The sequence below is a fragment of the Loxodonta africana genome, chromosome 24 (assembly GCF_030014295.1).
Source record: "Loxodonta africana isolate mLoxAfr1 chromosome 24, mLoxAfr1.hap2, whole genome shotgun sequence".
Lineage (NCBI taxonomy): Eukaryota > Metazoa > Chordata > Mammalia > Proboscidea > Elephantidae > Loxodonta > Loxodonta africana.
In genome coordinates, this window is record NC_087365.1 from 33,836,420 (window position 1) to 33,855,980 (window position 19,561).

The 19,561-nt window shown below is 49.5% G+C and overlaps 2 protein-coding genes across 3 annotated transcripts in view; one reads left to right on the plus strand and one right to left on the minus strand.

Moving 5' to 3' along the window:
• The first annotated feature begins 1,045 nt into the window (after window positions 1–1,045).
• On the plus strand, window positions 1,046–2,674 carry MAP1LC3A (microtubule associated protein 1 light chain 3 alpha). The gene is made up of 5 exons (XM_064276001.1): window positions 1,046–1,212; window positions 1,511–1,566; window positions 1,653–1,759; window positions 2,061–2,230; window positions 2,507–2,674. Exons 1-4 carry the CDS (start codon window positions 1,173–1,175, stop codon window positions 2,221–2,223), a joined length of 366 nt encoding a protein of 121 aa, XP_064132071.1. The 5' UTR covers window positions 1,046–1,172; the 3' UTR covers window positions 2,224–2,230; window positions 2,507–2,674.
• Window positions 2,675–3,098: 424 nt separating this feature from the next.
• Window positions 3,099–19,561, minus strand: part of PIGU (phosphatidylinositol glycan anchor biosynthesis class U) — a 116,183-nt gene continuing 99,720 nt past the window's right edge. The window contains exons 11-12 of one of the 2 annotated variants that reach the window (XM_003411669.4): window positions 16,786–16,928; window positions 3,099–3,529 (exon numbers count right to left, since the gene is read on the minus strand). In XM_003411669.4, the coding sequence (XP_003411717.1) occupies window positions 3,416–3,529; window positions 16,786–16,928 (257 nt within the window). In that variant the 3' untranslated portion in view covers window positions 3,099–3,415. The remainder of the gene's footprint in view (window positions 3,530–16,785; window positions 16,929–19,561) is intronic. The other variant, XM_023550163.2, reaches the window with a different exon arrangement.

A 19,561-nucleotide genomic window follows, 5' to 3' on the forward strand; every position in this document is an offset into this window, starting at 1 on the left:
TTATTATTAAAGTATATCCTTCAAAAATTATTTAAGCAATCATCTGTGTAAACTATGCCTTTGTCTTAACATATCTTTCCTTCTCTCAGACTCTTAAATCATGGATTAACTTACTAAAAGTTGACCATATTTTTCCCTCAGAAGTTGAAGATGTTATTACATTTTATTCTGGCTTTTATATTTGCTGCTGAGAAGTCAACCATCAGTCTTATTTTCCTGCCACAATCTTTCTATTCTCTCCTTCTGGAACTCTGATGATTAGACCTGTGAGTCCTTCTCACTTTATTATTCATGTCACTCACTCATTCATACTTTCCATCACCTTCTTTCTCTGGGTAAATGCTTCCGATCTATCCTCCACTTCAGTGATTTTCTCTGCTATTGTGTCCAATTTGTGTTCTTATCCCATCCACTGAGACTTGAATTTCAATGCCTCTATTTTTCAATTCTAGAAATTATTTTTAAAACCTGTCTGCTCCTTTTCCGTGTCTTCCTCTTTCCATACGTTGAAATTCTTCCCCTCCCACCTCCCCCCTTTTTTTCCTGTAACCAAAAGCTCCATGAAGGCGACTTCGGTTCACTGCTCTTATCTTCAGCATCTAGTACAGTCTTTGGAACTCCGCGCGCCCTGGGTGCGCGTTTGTCAAATGACTTAGCGAGAGTGGGACCAGGTGGATGCTGAGTTGCTGCCGGGCCCACGCTCTCCCACCGGCATGAGCCACACGGCCCAGGTTGGGTCCGCCCCCCGCTCCCTTTCACCCCATTCCCCGCAACGGTCTCGCCGGTTTTCAGCTTTCACCTCAGTCCGGAACTTGGCAAGAGCTGCCCGCGCAGACCATGACGTCAGGGGACTGTGACGCTCTCTGGGAACCCCCGCCCCTTCGCGTCGCCGGGCCGGGAATCCAGGCTCTCTGCGCCGTGACGTCACGGACTCGGGCGGGCGGGTTTTGCGTCGGCCCAATGGGAGCGGCGCGCCGGCCTCCCCTTTAAGGAATGTTGTGACCTGACGTCACCGGGGCGAGTTACCTCCCGGAGCCGCCGCGGCTGGGCTCAGCGCGAGCCCGGAGCCCTTGAACGCGAGGCGAGGAGCCCCCGGAGCCCCCGAACCGCAGCCACATCCCTGCGCCGCGCACCCCGGAGCCCAGACCTGCGCGTCCCGCTGGGCCCGCGCGATGCCCTCGGACCGGCCTTTCAAGCAGCGGCGGAGCTTCGGTGAGGCCTGGCGGGCGGTCTGCGAGCGCGGGATGGGGGGCGTCGGACCCATTCCGACTGCCGCTGGTGACGTCAGCCCCATGACGTCAGACTCCGGCTGGCCCCGGGGCTGGGAGGCGGGCTCCGGCCGGGCCGGGGGCATCAACGCTCGGTCCTGTGCCGGGGACTGCGGGGCCGGACGGCCCGGGGGCGGGGGCTGGGGCGGGCGGGGCGGGGCTGCGGCCGCCCCTCGGGAGCAGGACGGGACCCGGAGAGCACCTCCGCCCGGCCTCACCGCCCCACCGACCGTCGTCCGCAGCCGACCGCTGTAAGGAGGTGCAGCAGATCCGCGACCAGCACCCCAGCAAGATCCCGGTGAGGCCCGCCGTCCCCTCCCCGTCCCCGCCCTGCCCCAGGCCCCGCCTTGGGCTCACGCACCACCACCCCCGCCCCTCTCCCAGGTGATCATCGAGCGCTACAAGGGTGAGAAGCAGCTGCCGGTCCTGGATAAGACCAAGTTCCTGGTCCCGGACCATGTCAACATGAGCGAGCTGGTCAAGATCATCCGGTAAGCGGGCAGCCCGCCGCTGGAGAGGGACTTGGGTCCAGCTGGCGTCAGGCAGGCGACCGATGTCCTCCGGGAAGAGGCTATGGTGGGGCCAGGGCCTGGGACCGGTGCTGGGCACCTGTTCTGGGGCGGCCAGACAGTCAAAAGGGTCCGGGCTGGGGTCAGTGTGGAGACAGAGATGAGACCCTCTTGAAGGATCTGAGGTGGTTATGAAGCGAAGGTTGGGAGCCATCCTGGGGAGAGGGTTGGGGGCTAAGGGACCGGGCAGCTCACAGTCCGCATGCCCTCCCGCCCGCCTCAGGCGCCGCCTGCAGCTGAACCCCACGCAGGCCTTCTTCCTGCTGGTGAACCAGCACAGCATGGTGAGCGTGTCCACACCCATCGCAGACATCTACGAGCAGGAGAAAGACGACGACGGCTTCCTCTACATGGTCTACGCCTCCCAGGAAACCTTCGGCTTCTGAGCCAGCAGTAGGGGGGGTTGGCCTGGGAGTGGGGGGGGGGGTGGGGAGCCAGTCAGGCTCTGCCCAGGGAGCCCCTGTCTCCTGAACCGAATTGCCTCTGCCCCTGGTGGGCTGGGCAGGGATGTGGCCCCGTAGCCAGGGGACATCAACCATGCCACCTGTGCCCCTGGGCAGATCCTGGGCCAGTCACTTTAGGGTTGCCCCTCTGGGTGTTGGCTGGGATGGGGGAGGGTGGGGAGCCGCCCCCTGCACCCCTGCTCTGTGTGGTTTGTCTTTTTTTTAGGCCCATGCCTCTCTGCCCATCTGCCCCTCACCCACCCGAGGCACTGCCCCGTTCGTGGACCTGCTCACCCCTAAGGACTGGTCCCTGGCTTCCCTGGTCTTGACATGGTGTATGGATCTGTGGTCATTGTTCCTCTGCAGAATTAAAGATTGCTCAGGCCTGCCTGGCCCTTTGCCTCCTGCTGCTTGCTTGTGGGGTGGGGAGGGTTGCTGATGAGACTGTGGGGAACCATTCTCAGCCTGCAGGGAACAGACATTTGTTCTGTGGACTCAGGGCTCATTCTGGAAACCCATGCCAGTGTGTAGTAGTGTTGTTGTTGTTGGGTGCTTTTGAGTCAATTCTGACTCGTTGTGACCCCATGTGACAGAGTAAAACTGCCCCATAGGGTTTTCTTGGCTGTAATCTTTAGGGTCGCTATGAGTTGGAATCGACTCCATGGCACTGGGTTTGGTTTTGGTTTGGAATCTTTACAGAAACATACTACCAGGTCTTTCTTCTGCAGAACTGGGTGGGTTCAAACCGCCAACCCTTGGTATTGTGGCAGTATGAGGGGCCAAGCTACCCTCTCCAGGCATACACTGTGGTCCCAGGGTAGACATCTTCATAACAAAAACATTTATTAAGTAGCCACAACCCAACAAGTCCTGCCCACCTGCATCTTCCTCCTTTCTGCCTACGAGGGAGCTCCTTGGTGTGCAAGCCACAAAGTGGGGGTCCAAGGTGAGGTGCTCCTGGATCCTCCCCACAGGCCAGCCACGGCCCCCATCTGGTGCCAAGAATTTGTAATCCTGGACTTGAACCCCCATCTACCCAGGGACTAGCCTCCTGGCAATCCTGGTTGGAGGGCACGGTCCAGCTCCTGGCTTTTCCATCCCCCTGAAGTCCGTGCAGCCCTGTGCTCAGTCAGGCCTACTTGAGCACAAGCATGGCTTCCGTGCCGTCCTTGGCAGTCAAGTAGAGACCATGTGTGAGGTAGTACTCTCGCCGCAGGAAGGCGTAGAAGTAATCAGAGATGAGCAGGATCTGGGGAAAGAGAGAGGATGTGAGAAGCTGGAGGGTACTGCCCTCTAAACCCAGGGTCCCTGAGGGGCTGGGCAGGTGCTGGGGGACAGGAAGGCCCCAGCCTATGCCTGGATCAACAGCCACTGAGGAGACCCTGCCCAGAGCCTCCCACTTCAGGGCCCACCCTTGGCCCTGCAAGGTCTCGCTGGCCTCTCAGAAGTTGTCTGCACTCCGCCCCCCCTCTCCCTACCAGGATCTACATCTCCCTTCCACGCCCTGGCCTCCGAACAGCAGGCTAGTGCATCTGCATCCAGAGGCCCCTCTACCTCACCACCGGGGTGGTCCACAGGCCCCCCACCCCAGCCAGATCCAGACCAAACTCACTTTCCTGTCAAATCTTATTCTCCCACTCGGCACCCATGCCCCCATCTTCCATCTGGGTGCCCAGGCCATAGAATTATCTGGCACTTGTCACCCCAACACACATCCCCCTCATCCAATAAGCCATCAAGTCCTCTCAGTTTTATCTCTTAAACTGTCTCCCAACTCCACCCATTTCTGTTCATCCCCATGGCCAGCACTCTGTAAAAAGCCACTGTCGACTCCTGAACAACAGCAAGGCCTCCTCCTTAGGCTCTTTACTTTCAAAACACTCCAGTCCATTCTCCCCAGAGCTAGAGGGAGCTTTGCAAAAACAAATCTGGTTATGTTACTTTCTAGCTTAAAATACTCCAAGGGCTTCCTGTTTGGGGGTCTTGCAGTTGGCCCCACCCATGTACATGCCTCACCCTCCCTGTGTTCCACCTCACTTGGCCTCTTTGCCCCTGCTGCAGATCTCTGCTGTGTCCTCTGCCTGGAGTGCTCTCTCCCCTTTCATCTAGTCAATGCCTACTTGCCCCTCAGGTCTCAGGCAGGAGCACTGCCTCAGAGAAGCTCTCCTTTATCCCCCATGTTAGGTCTTGGCCATATTTGCCTCTATTTGGTAGCACAAACTCACCCAGGATGGAATTTCACATTCACCTGTGTGGGTGCTTGATGACTGTGGGTCTCCTCACTGGACTGGGAGCACTACTGGGTCAGGTTCCCTGAGTGGCTTGGCTCACCAGTTACCTCCATGCCCAGCTCAGTCTGCCTTTTCCATTCTGGGCCACCAAATCCAAAGGGTCCTAGAAGCTGAGCCCACCATCCCCCTCACCAAGGCCCAAAGAACAACAATGATTTGCTAAGGTCAGCCACACGTAAGACCTGCAGTCATTCAATCCCACCCATCCCAAACTACCCGAGTCCTCCGATGCCTGGAACAGGAGGGGCAGGGGCCCTGGCCCACAGAAGGAAGGGGAGGAAAGGGCTCACCACTGCAGATACCAGCAGTTCACAGGCACCTAGAGCACACTCAGAGTATCTCCCTCATGGCACAGACAGGGAGACTGAGGCCTACAGCAGGGGAGGCACTTGGTTAGGGTTTTAGAGCAAGTTAGAGGTTGCAATGAGCCTGGCTGGGATCTAGTCCGCCAGCCCTCCAGCCCTGGCACTTCTCTCACTCACCTGCAGTTAATGAGAGCAGCTGAACATACCGTGGGCAGGAAAGAGACATGGAGGGGCCTGGAGGAGGAATTCAGGGAGGTGCTCCTGTCACCAACAACAAGTACCTGCCATCCTATCACCACAGGAGCCTGACTGGAAGGTATGCTCATTCCGGTCTTAAAGATGAGAAAACTTCAAGTGGCCATGGAACCTGCAAGGTGATGCACCTGGGGCCCAGTCTCAAAGGGCACAGGTATCAGTGGGGCAGACAGAGCCCAGGGAGCCCCCCTGAGGCTTTGCCCCACAGCTGCCTGGACTGGCAGCTCCCAACTGACCCCCAGAGTAGAGGCAGTTATCACAGCAGATGCTAACCACATACCCTGCAATAGCTTTTCTCACTCAGGCCCCAAGATGCCCTGGCTGGGGAAGAAGAGCCTGATGCAGTGTCTGTCCTGGTGCAGGGGACCTTGAGCCAGGTCAGATGAGGGGTAGAGCCTAAGTCAGAATTTAGAACAAAACAAAATGAGCCCCCAAAGGACTAAAGGACCAAACGAACCAGAGACTCCACCAGCCTGAGACCAGAAGAACTAGATAGATGGTGCCCAGATACCACCAATGACTGCCCTGACAGGGAACACAACAGACAGTCCTGGACAGAGCAGGAGAAAAAACATAGGAGAGAATTCAAATTCACATAAAAAGACCAGACTTAATGGTCTTACAGAGACCGGAGGAACTCCTGAAACTATGGCCCCTGGACGCTCTGTTAACCCATAAATGAAACCATTCATGAAGCCCACTCCTCAGACAAAGATTAGACAGGCCTGTAAAACAAAAAATAATGCAGGTGAGGAACATGCTTCTTAAGTTCAATCAAATATATGAGACCGAATGGGCAGTTCCTGACCAAAAGCAAGACGAAAAGGCAGGAAGGGACAGGAACTGGACAGACACAGGGAGCCCGGAATGGAAGGGAGGAGCATGCTGTCACATTGTGGGGGTTGCAACTAGTGTCACAAAACAACATGTGTATAAATTTTTGAATGAGAAGTTAACTTGAGCTGTAAACTTTCACCTGAAGCACAATAAAAAAGAAGTCCTTATACAAGCCTTATTAAAATTAGGAAATAAAAATTTGATAAAAAAAATAAAATTCAATTGAAAAACAATCCACCAAAACCAAACCAAACCCAGTGCTGTTGAGTCGATTCCAACTCATAGAGACCCTATAGGACAGAGTGGAACCGCCCCATAGAGTTTCCAAGGAGCCCCTGGCAGATTCGAACTGCCGACCCTTTGGTTAGCAGCCATAGCACTTAACCACTACGCCACCAGGGTTTAAATAAAAGGGGGAGAAGAGAGAAATCTTCCTACGGAAGAATTCCAAACAATATACATACATACTCCCCTCTCCAGGAGGTGGGGCTGAATTCTTACCCACCTCCCAGCACTGAGGGTGGGCTAGGGTTGGTAACTCACTTCCAGAGAATAAAGCTGGGAAAGAGAAAATAGTAACTTTACAGTGCAGAATCCTGGCAAATGCTACCTTAACCAAGTGATAAAGGTCAACATCATTGGTGATGTCATGTGGCTAGCTTATACCCCAATATGATCTGATATGGTGTTCTTTCCAAAAACCCATAACCGCAGTGTAATTACGAGAAAAACAAAGACAAATCCAAACTGAAAGATATCCGACAGGGTAGCTGGCCTGTACTTCTTAAAGACTGTCAAGGTCATGGAAAACAAGGAAAGACTGAGAAACTATCACAGAGCAGAGGAGACAGGGGAAACACGACGAGTAAATGTATGCGGTCCTCTGAATGGGGTCCTGGAACAGAAAGAGGTCATTAATTGAAAAACTGGTGAAATCAAGTCTGGAGTTAATAGCAATGTACCAGAAAGGAGCCCTGGTGGCACAGCCGTTAAGCACCTGGCTGCTAATCCAAAGGCTGGCAGTTTGAACTCACCCAGTGGCTGTGTGGGAAAAAGACCTGATGATCGCTCCTATAAAGATGACAGCCAGGAAACCCTATGGGACAGTTCTAGTCCATCATATGGGATCACTATGAGTTGACAACAATGTACCAGTGTCAGTTTCTTAGTTGTGACAAAGGTACCACAATAAGATGTTAACAATGGGGGAACTCAGTGTGGGGTGTATGGGAACTCTCTGTATTATCTTCGCAGCTTTTCCGTAAAGCTAAAATTATTACCAAAGAAAAAGTTTATTTAAAAAAAAAGCAATGAACTATATTGTTAAGTGCAACAACATGGATGAATCTCAAAAGACATTTTCCTGAGTTCAAGGAGGCTTCAGCAAATATCATGTAAGATCTGTGCTTTCTACCATATGTAAATTTTACATAAGAAAAATATAAATAAATATTGAGCCCTAGTTAATGATATACATACTGAAATATTTAGGGCGAAATGTGCTGATGTCTTCACTTCAATCTGAAATACATTAAGAAAATAAGACGGATTGATGGATAGATTTGTGATCAAAGAAGTACAATGAAATGTTGATGGTAGAATCCAGGCAGTGGGTAGGTATATGGCTGTTCAATGCAAAATCTGTCAACTTTGCTGTGCGTTTGAACTTCGTCATAATGAAGTGTCAGGAGGGCAAAGGATCCTCTGTGCTCACTTGGGCTGTCTGGAACTGAAGGTCACCGTCCTGAGTGGACACTTGCCCCCAAAGAGCAGGCATCTCCGTGGGAACCAGGCTAACTTGAAGGTTTGGCTCCTTCAGAGGGAAGCCTTTGGCTGAGATAACCTCTTCTGACCTTGGGGCTTTCCGTTTGGGCTGTGAGGAGAAGGGATTTCCCAGAGCCCCTAGGATTTAGCCAACACAGCAGCTGCAGACCCAGAGCCTCTTTGCCCAGTCTAGAGAGGGAGAAGCTGGGCAAGGGACGACAGAAAGAGCATGGGCTAGTTAGTGGCTATGTGACCTGAGTAAGTCTCTTCCCCTTCCCTAAACTTCATTTTCCTTACATGGAAAATGAGAGTTTATTACTCCAAAGGTGGGTTCCCCTAGTCCTTGCCCTGGACTTGGGGGCTCCAGAGCATGTCTGCTCTGAGGGACCTGAAGAGCAGCCCTGTTCTTTGAACCTGCCCTTACCTAACGTCATGTTGCTGAGCCCTTGGCTTCTCTCCTCCCATCGATCACCAATCTCCTCCCCAAACTTCCTGAGTCAGCCGCCTTTTCTCCCCTCCCCAGCCACCTCTAAATGGGAGGCCTGCTCCTGAGGGAGGGATGTGTAACACACGCGCACCCACGTCACATCCCTGCCCACAAGAGCCCTTCTCTTGCGTACTCTGCACCTCACCACAACTACAGCTCAGTCCTACAAACACTGCACTGCCACAAGAAATGGGGTAGCATCTGCTCTGGCTCCGTGGCCCCGGGCCCAGCACAGGGCTCAGCTCTGGGAGTAGTTTGCTTGTCCCGACCCCACTGACACTGACCTCCAGGCATGGCTCAGTCAGACCACATTCTGCTCACTGGCAGCCATGAGGGCTCCAGGGTTGCCTCCCCTTGGGCCATGATGAAGATTTAATGGGGCAGCTGATAAAAGGGTGGCCAGAGGAAGAGAGGAGTAGATCAGAAGTGGAGTGAAGGCATCAGAACCTGGTCCAGTACAGGGCGGGATAGAGAAGAGACAAGAAACTAACATTTTCTGAGTATCTACCTTGTGCTAGACCCTTTAACAAAAAACATGGCACTGAATCTTCACAACACCCTATGGGACAGGGCTTATAATCCCCATTTAGAGATAAGGAAACCCAGAGGTTAAGCATCTTGCCTAGGGTCACCTGATGGTAAGTAAAGAGTTCAGGCTGTAATGCCAGTCCTGCCTGAGGCCAAAGCCCTGATTCTTCCCACTGCCCCACGACCCTCCTCAGTTAAGGATGCTGGGAGCGGAGAACAGTCTGCAACCCACACTGACTGAGTCTTGCTACACGCCAGACCCAGGCTGACGTGCGTATAACTCTAATACCCTACTCGGGCTGTTCTTCCCAGTTCATAGACTGTCACGTAGCCATGAAAGAGAGGCAGATTCTTTTTTTCTGAAAAGGCAAATAAGCACCTGTGCCTTCCAAGCCAGTGGAGGTCATTAATTCAGTGCATCTTGAAGCTGCAGGGCTCTGGGCAGCAGCCTCAGCCAACAAGAGTCCTGGGCTGCAGCTTCCTGGAGAAGTAGCTGCTGTCGCTTCAGGCACGCCTCAGCTCCCCTGGCCTCCTGCTCCTGGTGGAGATGCTAGCACTCGAAGGCCAGCTGGCACTGGGCGGAGCTCATGTAGTGGTCACAGTCGGTAATCAAAGCGCAGCGTCCTCTGCCCACACTGCCTAGGGATCTAGGAAACTGGGATTGAGAGAAGGCTGACTACTGGCCTGGGGAGCTGGACAGGGTTTTGCCATAAGCCACCAACTCAGGAACCTGAATGGACACTATGTGGGAGGCGACAGGGGAGAAACACAGCCCCACCCCCTAGCTCTACAGATACAAAATACTAGTGAAATCACTGGATTTCAGTGTCAGAGTCTAGAGGTCACAAAGTCAGATCAAAGCCAGCTCCAACAATAATTACAGGCAGTCCCTGGGTTATGAACATCCGACCAGGTACAACTCCTAGTTACGAACCAACGCCCCTCTACCGTAAGGCCTATTATATTAAAAATTCGAGGTACATACAATGGCTCATAGTAACAAACAGGCACTACTGTGCCGCAGCATTAAAACATTATTATTATTACTGTATTATTATGTTAAAGATGTTTCCGTGTATCTGGCAGTGTTTAGTTTTTTTAATGCACAGGAAGGTACACTACATACTATATACTAAGAAGAACATTTGACTGACTGATGTTGGACATGAATCACACCTAACTCTTCTGACTTATGTATAAGTTTGACTTAAAGACAGATTTAGGAACGGAACTTGTTCATGATCCGAGGATGGCCTGTATCACGGCACTTTTCAATTCACAAAAGGTTTCCCCATCCGACTCCCTGTTCAGTCCTCACAACCACCTTTCGAGGTTGAGGAAAATGAGGCCTTCGATCCGACGACCAGATTTCAACAGCCTCCTCCCTGGTGCTCCAGATTCCAGGCTCCCAGCCCTCACCTCTTCCCCTCCCGGCAAGTGGCACTTTCAGAGCATGAATCTGGTCACAATCATCCTCAGCTTAAAACCAAAGGCAGTCCCCCAGCCCTGAGCACAACAGGACACAACAGGCCCGTGTGCCCAGGCTCCTGTCCAGTAGTACATGAAGGTCATACGGAACTGCCGGCAGCACCCAGCGCTCCACTCGCCTGCTCGCCCTCTCCCCCTCTCCCCCGCCCCCAGGTCTCGTGACCTACAGCCCATTTAGATCCCACACATCCTTCAGGACTCCACTTAGAGGCTGCTCCCCCTGAGAAGATTTCCTCAACAGCCCAGAGCTGAGCTCCCCCATGCCAAGTTCACTCATTCATAGCACTTATCCCACTGCCCTGTCCCTGTCCATTTCCTTGTCTTTCTTACCCACAGACTCTGGGCTCCTTGAAGTATGGCTGTGTCTCGTTAACCCCTGGCAAAGTGTCTGGCACATAGCAGGTACCTGATGAATGTTTGCGAATAAGTAAATTAGGCCCAAGGAGTTACACCTAAGACTTTGAGACAGGAAAGATGGAGCTGGGAGTTTGTTGGAGCACAGGTTTCCAAAGGCCAGGTCTCCTGCTGGCTTGGCCCCCTGTGTTTAGCTGAGGCCTTTTTTGTCACTCTCGTGGAGAATGAGAGGCTAGGAAGGGCCTGTGAGAGATAAGCTCGGGGAGCTGAGCACTGAGCCACAAGTTTGAAGATGAGAAGGACAGAAGGATGAAATAAGACCTTGACAAATGTCACCAGTTGAGGTAACCAAAGTAAACATGCACACCCAGCTGGAGAAGACAGGCCACATACAACCCATGGGCATGCTCCTGAAATGGGCCCACAGCCATACGTGGGCGGGGGCTACAAACCACCCAGCCACTAATGATCTGCCTACCATGTCCCCAAACATGTCCTCATCTGGTCCCATTCCCCAGAATGACACAGCCAGGTTGAATGAGAGGCAATTCCAGGATACAGGACTATGGTTTCGTTTGTGCTGGAGTATGAGAGTCCTGGGCAGCTCAACACACCAGAGGGTTGATGCCCAGACTCCAAGGCTCCAGGCCTCCCTGAAAATGGAAAAGCAGAGTGGTCAAGGGCCAGCCCAGTATCTACAGAGTCTGTGGTATAAGGAGGGGGTCAGGATTGGCCCCTCACAGTGAGGAAGCAACAGCTCGTGGAGTAGTGGTCCAGACCCGCTTGGAAGGGCACAGGAAGGGAGTCTGTTTTGGTTGTAAACACAGAGCAGGAGTGAGGCTCTCAGAGGACAGGGACTCTGACCCCCTAGGAATCCTGCAGGGCCTGCCATACAGCCCAGCTCTGACCAGAGACTGGGACTGCGAGATAGAGGTGAATAAACTGGGTTAGATCATTGGTCATAAAATGTGGTTTCTGATCCCAGCTCATTCCATTCACTCATCAATATAGTCACTGAATATTCTTTGTGGGGCTGGGACACGGCTGTGATAATAATAAATAAAAATATAATAATAATAAAGTAATTTAAATAATAATAAAAGGGAAACAATTTAAAAGGCTGTCTGTATGGGAGCAGCTACATGAAGTGAGTTGGGTCCACATATACAATCCTTCAACAAAAATGAAGTACCTCTCTCATATACAAACAAGGAAAGATCACCAAGACATTTTGTTAAAAGCAGGGGGGAAAGAAGTCATACCTTCAGCATGATGCCAATAAAAGACAAACATACACACACACACTAATACTTTTTCTGCATGAACGTATAAGTATACATAAACGCACAGGGAATGGTCCAAAAGGCCACACAAGCACATGATCCAAAAAATTAAAGGGATCACATGGGAAAAATTAAAGGGATCATGTAGGTCTGGCCCCTAGCAAGCTCTCATTAAATACGAAAAAAAAAAAAAATGAGCCATTATTAATTACAGTTTTGGGGAAAGATTTTCTTACATTCTCTGTTTTTAAGTTGAATTAGGGTGAGTAGGACACTTCACACTGCCCTTTAAAAAAGCTAAATTTAAACAAGTTCCTTTTTGTTTATACATAATCCTTGATCAATATTTTTCTTCTGCTGGTCACTGGGGCCTCAAAAGAAAAAAAAAAGGAGAATTGTTACCCTTTCCTTTGTTTATGGGACCAAATGTTTCCCTAGGAATTTGTCTGGGTATCTGAGGAAGATATTGTTCTTGCTATCTCCCATGTCAACATACGAATGATGGCAATAAGGCACACATATTATGTCCAATTCCCTCAACACTCTGTGAGCTGGAATTATCAATCCCATTTTAGAGATGGAAAACTGCAACCCCCAGAAGTTTAACCACTTGCTCAAGGTCACCCACAGTGGGAAGTGGGGGAAGACCTCAATCAATCTCAGTCCCTCTCTCTTGCTAGCTGTCCCTGTCTCTCTCCTACACACACACTTCCCCCCCCACACACAAATACACATATACCACACAAACACACCTCTGGATGGTTTACGGCTATCATTTTCTAGTTACTGACTCAATTATAAATAGCAAATGGTCCATGCCACATGCTGAAAAATACTTAATGACCTCCAAGGAAGGGATGATGCCTGAGTCACTGGTCTACCTGCCAGTGTAACCAATAATCTGCAAATAATTTGTTCTATAATAAGGTATTGCCCTGACCAACTTAAACAGAGCAGTACTTTTAAAAAAAACCTATAGGCCAAGGTGCCAAAATGTTCTCTATATTCAGCTCCTGTGTCAGCAATGATGGTCCAGGCTCTGGATGCCTGGTTGAAATCCATACTCATCTGGTTTCCAGGAAAGCACTCCCCTTGCAAGGGAGAATGAGAACCAGGTGACTACAGAGCACTTTCCAGGTAGGAGGGCTGAGAAAAGCTGGCTGTGGGCCTGAAGACACCTCCCCAAATGCCATACATCTCAACAGAACTGCTGACTGAAGGTGAGACTGAAGCCAGGGTTTCACCAGCCACAAGAGACCAGGTCTAGCAGAGACTGGAGAAGGGTTAGAGACAGAGCTGCCTACCCACTGACCTCAGCCAGCTGGGGTGATTTGACCCGTCTTGCCCATCTCCTAGAGCATCCCCCCTACCCCTCTCACTCTTCAACTCTGACAGGGCTCAGCTCCTAGCCTCACCCTCTAAGGCTTTCCCTGACCACTGACAACAGAAAAGGTGATCTTGTTCCCCTCTAGATTCCTCCCACAATTACTCTCTGCACACTTGGCCATTAACCACATGATGCTCCCCCTGGCTATCTTTGGTACATTTATCCACTCAACAAATATTTGCTAAGCCACTGCTCTGTGCCAAGTACTGATCTGGTAGTTGGGACCCTGTAGTAGGTAAGACAGCACATCTGCCTTCATGAAGCTCACAGGCTAGTGGGGCAGGCAGTCAGGGAAGCAAATAAATAACAAAATCACGAATTGGGTAAGTGCTCTGAAGGAAACAAATGGGCTGAGAAAGAGAAAAGTGGGGCAGGGGGACTTCACAGAAGGGCTCTTTGAAGAGGTGACGTTTAACTCTTAACTAAAATTTTAATCTATGTCATTAAGGTCAAATCTGCTTTGAGGAGGCAGCTCTTCTCCAGTCATCGAGACTTTGTTTCACGTACTTCGGACATGTTATCAGGAGGTACCAGTCCCTAGAGAAGAACATAGTGCTTGGCAAAGTAGGGAGTCAGCAAAAAAGAGGAAGACCTTCAACAAGATGGATTGATACGGCAGCTGCAACAATGGGCTCAAACAGCAACAACTGTGGGGATGGCGCAGGACCAGGCAAAGTTTCGTTCTGTTGTGCATGGGATCACTATGAGTCAGAACTGACTTGATGGCACCTAACAACAACAATAACATAAGAAAATTCTAAATTTCCCGTATTTGCACTCTGTGGCTCTCGAGGGCAGGGGTAGCATGACCTTCATGATAAGGAGCACTCCTCTCCTGTAGAACAATGATATGATTTGAGTGACTACCTTGGTAAGTACTCCCAGAAGTCCCAGGAAGCATCTGACCCAACAGAGTTGTCTGTAGGCTCAAAGCCACAGAGCCCAGACCCTAGGAGGCCGATGATACAGGTGGGCTGGATGTCTGAACTAACTGTTGGCTTATGGGGTACTTGAACCACTGCTGGGAGGCCTGTAGGTTGGCATAACCTGTCTAAAGGGCAACCTGGCAATATCTGCCAAAACGTAAAATGTATATGCCCTCTGACCCAGCAAATCCCACCACTTGGAATCTGTCCTAAGAAAAAACTGAGGTGAGAGTACAAGAATATGTGAAAGGATACACAAGGTTCTTCCATTCATAGTAGCGAAATTAACAATGGCAAACTCAATATCCATCAATAGGGTCTAGTCAAATTAAACCACGGTTCGCCCTAACCACGACATATCATGGAGCCATTAAAAAACCCTCTCAAGATGAGATCATTAAGTAAAAAAAAAAACAGCAAGTCAAAGAACAGTACTTAGTGTAGGAGATCATTTATTTATAAAAACAAAAAAGTTCTTTATGTGTGGCTATGATGTATTTATAGCTGTCTGTAAATGCACAGATAAAAAGTCTGCAAACACGCACATCAGACTGATCCCAATGAACACATCTGCCCTAGCGGTTTGGAGGGATGGGGGCTCAGGTGATCACTTCCATTCCATATTCTTCTATTGTTTAAATTCTTGCCCCCCGAAAGAATGAATTCATGTATTACTTGCACAATTAAAAATAAATTTTAAAGAGATTTTTCAAAAAGACAATGCCAAGAATTTAGCCCAATTTATTTCCACAGCTTGGCCACTAACATAATCCCAGCCTTTGGTTCCCACCCCAACCACAAACCCTATTTTTCCAACGATTCAGTTTCTCCTGCCTTCAACAGCACCTAACACAGCATCCCCTGTGCAGTTTACAGAGACCCTTCTCTCATAAAGGCAGCCACAGGGGGAAGGGCTGTTTCCTGGGAAGTTCCATGAATGTTTCATCCCTACTGCAACTACATTTCCTGATGGTAACCTGAGACTCATGACATGACAACGGGCTGTAGACTTCTTAGGTAGAGCTCACCAACCTCACCAGAAGCCCATGTCTGGGCCCAATGCCTTCACATTCCAGTCATTATTGTCAAAGAAAAAGGACTAGGGATTCCAGCAAGACAGAACAGCCAGTATATCCTTCAGGATACTAAGTTGAACCCTGAGGACTGCTGTCTGTGTGGGTCATAGGTAGGAGCTGCTGAGCATTCACCAGTTATAACCACCAGGGGATAGGCAGAATAGGCCCCTGACCTGGTCCCACCCAGGCTATGGGGACCTCTACCTCTCTTCCTGCTGTTCATAAACCAAGATAAATGTCTGGGCTGGACATTACTTCTCCGGGAATGTCCATGCCAGGAAATACCAGTTTCTCCACTCATTGAAAAAACCTTAACTCCCTTCTTCCTTTCCAGCAGCTAGCCTTGGAGGCAAGCGTTTCCCTGGGGATTATCCACTGGCATCTTTAGTTTTCGTAGCTATCCCTGCTTCCCATCCAATCCATTAAGCACAGGAAATGCCTGACTGTGGTAATGGCAATTGAAGTGGGAAACAGTACAACTGATTCTCACAGAGGCCTCAATGATGAGGACAGAGCCTGACCTGAAAGAAAACAACATGGTGGGCTAAGGAAGCTCAGAGAAGGAAGGATGTCTCCACAAAGGATTTGCTAGACTACCTGCAACAGAATCTCTGGGACAACTTATTTAAAAAAACAAATTCCTGACCCCATAGTCCACATGGAATCTATCAACATCTCTGGGAGTGGGATCAGGGAATCTGCATTTTTAACAAGCTTCCCCTGGTGATTCTCATGCTTGAGAACCACTGCTCTATGGACAAGGGACAGGCTTTCTTGGTCAGAGGGAGGCCCAACCTCCTTGCTGGTATCCTCAGCCTTTGACTTCTGCAGTCTCCTCCCCGACTACTCCGCCCTCACAATCTACTTAGCCAACCCAGAAAAACCCAGGGCTGTCGAGTCGATTCCGACTCACAGCGACCCTACAGGACAGAGTAGTTCTGCCCCAAAGGGTTTCCAAAGAGCGCCTGGCAGATTCGAACTGCCGACCCTATGGTTCGCAGCGAAGCCAACAGCTACTCTATTTCTCACCTCCCTGCCTTTGCTCCTGCTGTCCCTGGAGTCTGGAAAGCCTCTCCTCTCCTCGCCCCAGCCCTCTCCCGCCGTCATGAGGTACCTTCACTGTGGGCACCATGCACACCCCACACTATTACAGAAAGGGGGTAGGCTCATTCATCAAGCCTTATGTGAATCTGGTTCTTGGCTCCTCCAATGACATTGGGCAAGAAACAACCTCTATGAGCTTCAGGTTCCCATTTGTAAAAGAGAAACAACACTATCTCATAGAATTCCTGTAAGAATTCAAGGAGGTGATGGCTTGGCATAGTTTCCAATAAATATTAGCCAGATTCAGTGTTCCACTGCTCTTAACCTCTTTATCTTCTCTACTAGACTGCGAGCTATTTGAGGAGAGAACTGTCCCTCATCCATGTCCAAACCTCTAGTATGTAGGACCCAGAGTGGCTATGACAGAATGCCTATGGCTACAAAATGAATCACTGTCCCCATGCCACCCTCAACACTTACCTGCCCAACGTTGAAGGTCAGTGTGATGGCATAATAGAAATTAGAGTTGGCACTTCCCGCATAAATCCAGAGGTGCCACAGGACAGGGAAAAGCAGGGAACAGACGATAATGATACAGGTGAGGACAAAGATGTTTCGCAGGACTGCAAGGACAGATGGCCACAGTTAGCCCAGTGCCAACTCTCTTTGGGACCCTCTCCTTGCTGTGATGACCCTGGAGGACAGAGGCCCGTAAAGAGCCTCATGTAGCTTAAAGACAGAGCATCCCACCCCCAAGGCAGTGGGGTGGCAAGAAGCAAACCTCAGACCCGAGTCAATGGCTCACCATGTCCACAGCTGAAGGGGATCCTAGATTTTAATTCTGTACCTCCTACTGTGGGCTTAGCTGGCCAAGACCTGATGTAGTTGACAGTGCCGGGAATGCCTCTGGGCACTGCAAAGAGGATGTTTCAGCAAGACACTACCCCCCACCCCCCAACTTCAGAGTGTCCAAGAGTAAATCCTCCCCTCTCCCCAAGCAGGGTGCTATCTATCCATGTCCTATCATGGATGGGAACCACAGAATGAATCCATGGACATTAGAGACCCATAATGGGTCATAAAAGTGCCAGAGCTCAGGTCTGAGGAACGCGTTTTCTATTCTCCTTAATTCTTGTCTTAGGTCTCCTGTCCTGCTCTTCAAATGTCCCTTACTTTCCTTAGATGATGATTTAAAAATCTTTTTGATACCCTCCCTCTCTGACATCCCCCCTCCAGCTCCAGAGGGCCTCTCCTTGAGGCCTCAGAAGGACCTGCTACACTAAGTGGCCCTGTGGGCAGGCAGGCAAAGTACAGCTGGAAGGGAAGGCAGTCTGATTGCAGGGCACACAGGCTTGACCCCAGAGAGACCTCGATTAAAACCCTGCTCTACCATTTATTTATTTATTTATTTATTTTCTACCATTTATTAGCAAGTTTCTCTGAGCCTATTTCCCCATCTCTAAAATTTGGCTAAAATGCCTACCTTATATGCATTAAAGAAGATGACGTGTGGAAAAACCTGGCACAGGTGTATTACTGTATGTTTTAGTTTTCTATTGCTTATAACAAATTACCACAAGCTCAGTGGCTTAAACAATACAATTTATTACAGTTCTGGAGGTCAGAAGACCAAAATGGGTCTCACTGGGCTAAAACCAAGGTATCTGCAAGGCTGTGGTCCTTGAGGAGGCTCTAGGGGAGAATCCATTTCCTTGCATCTAGAGGCTACCCACATTCTTTGGATAGTTGCCCCACTTCCTACATCTTCAGTGTCATCAATGGTGGGTTGAGTCCTCCACACATGATTCTGACCTCCTATTGTTCCTTCCTCTTCCACTTTTAAGCACTCTTGTGATTACACTAGGCCACCTGAATAATCCAGGATAATCGTCCCATCTAAAGGTCTTTCACTTAAAGTCCCTCCTGCCATATAAGTTAACAAACATATTTGCAGGTTCTGGGGGTAAGGACATGGATGCCTCTGGGGGGTGTCATTATTCTGCCTACTATACTGTACTCTTTTTTCCCCCCTTTTAATTCAATAGGGGTTACCTGACAGTAGGACTGTATGCCATTTTTATTTCCTTTTTAATACCTTATTGTATTTTTTTTAAACTAATATTTAAAATAAATTAATTCAAAAATTACTTCTTAGAAAAGAATTTAGCACCGGGCCTAGCTCACAGCACACACTTAGTGCATGAAAGTTCCCTTCCCCTCTCTGATCCTGTCCATCAGGAATTCCTTTCTCCAAAGTCAGAGCTGTCCAACATTTACGACCTGATTGCCTCAGTTGTACAACTGTTGTTGTTCTTAGATGCCACTGGGTTGGTTCTGACTCATAGCGACCCTATGTACAAAGGAACAAAATATTGCCCGGTCCTGCACCATCCCCACAATTGCTATGCTTGAGCCCATTGTTGAAGCCACTGTGTCAATCCCACCTCATTGAGGGCCTTCCCCTTTTTTGCTGACCCCCTACTTTACCAAGCACGATGTCCTCCAGGGACTGACGCCTCCTGACAACACATCCAAAGTATGTGAGATGTAGTCTTGCCATGCTTGTTTCCAAGGAAGGAACATTCTGGTTATACTTCTTCCAAGACAGATTTGTTTGTTCTTTTGGCAGTCCATGGTATATTTAATATTCTTCTCCGATACCACAATTCCAACGCATCAATTCTTCTTTGGTCTTTTTTATTCATTGTCCAGCTTTTACATACATAGGAGGCGACTGAAAACACCATGCCTTGGGGTCAGGCGAATCTTAGTCTTCAAGGTGACATCTTTGCTTTTCAACACTTTAAAAAGGTCTTTTGCAGCAGATTTGCCCAATACAATGTGTCTTTAGATTTGACTGCTGCTTCCACGGGTGCTGATTGTGGATCCAAGTAAGATGAAATCCTTGACAACCTCGATTTTTCCCCGTTTATCTTGATGTTGCTTATTGGTCCAGTTGTGAGGATTTTTGTTTTCTTTATGTTGAGGTGTAACCCATACTGCAGGCTGTAGTCTTAGATCCTCATAAGTAAGTTCTTTAAGTCCTCTTCACTTTCAGCAGGCAAGGTTGTGTCATCTGCATAACGCAGGTTGTTAATAACTCTTCCTCCAATCCTGATGCCCTGTTCTTCTTCATATAGTCCAGGTTCTGAGATTATTTGCTCAGCAAATAGACTGAATAGGTATGGTGAAAGGATACAACCCTGACGCACACCTTTCCTGACTTTAAACCACGCAGTATTCCCTTGTTCTGTTC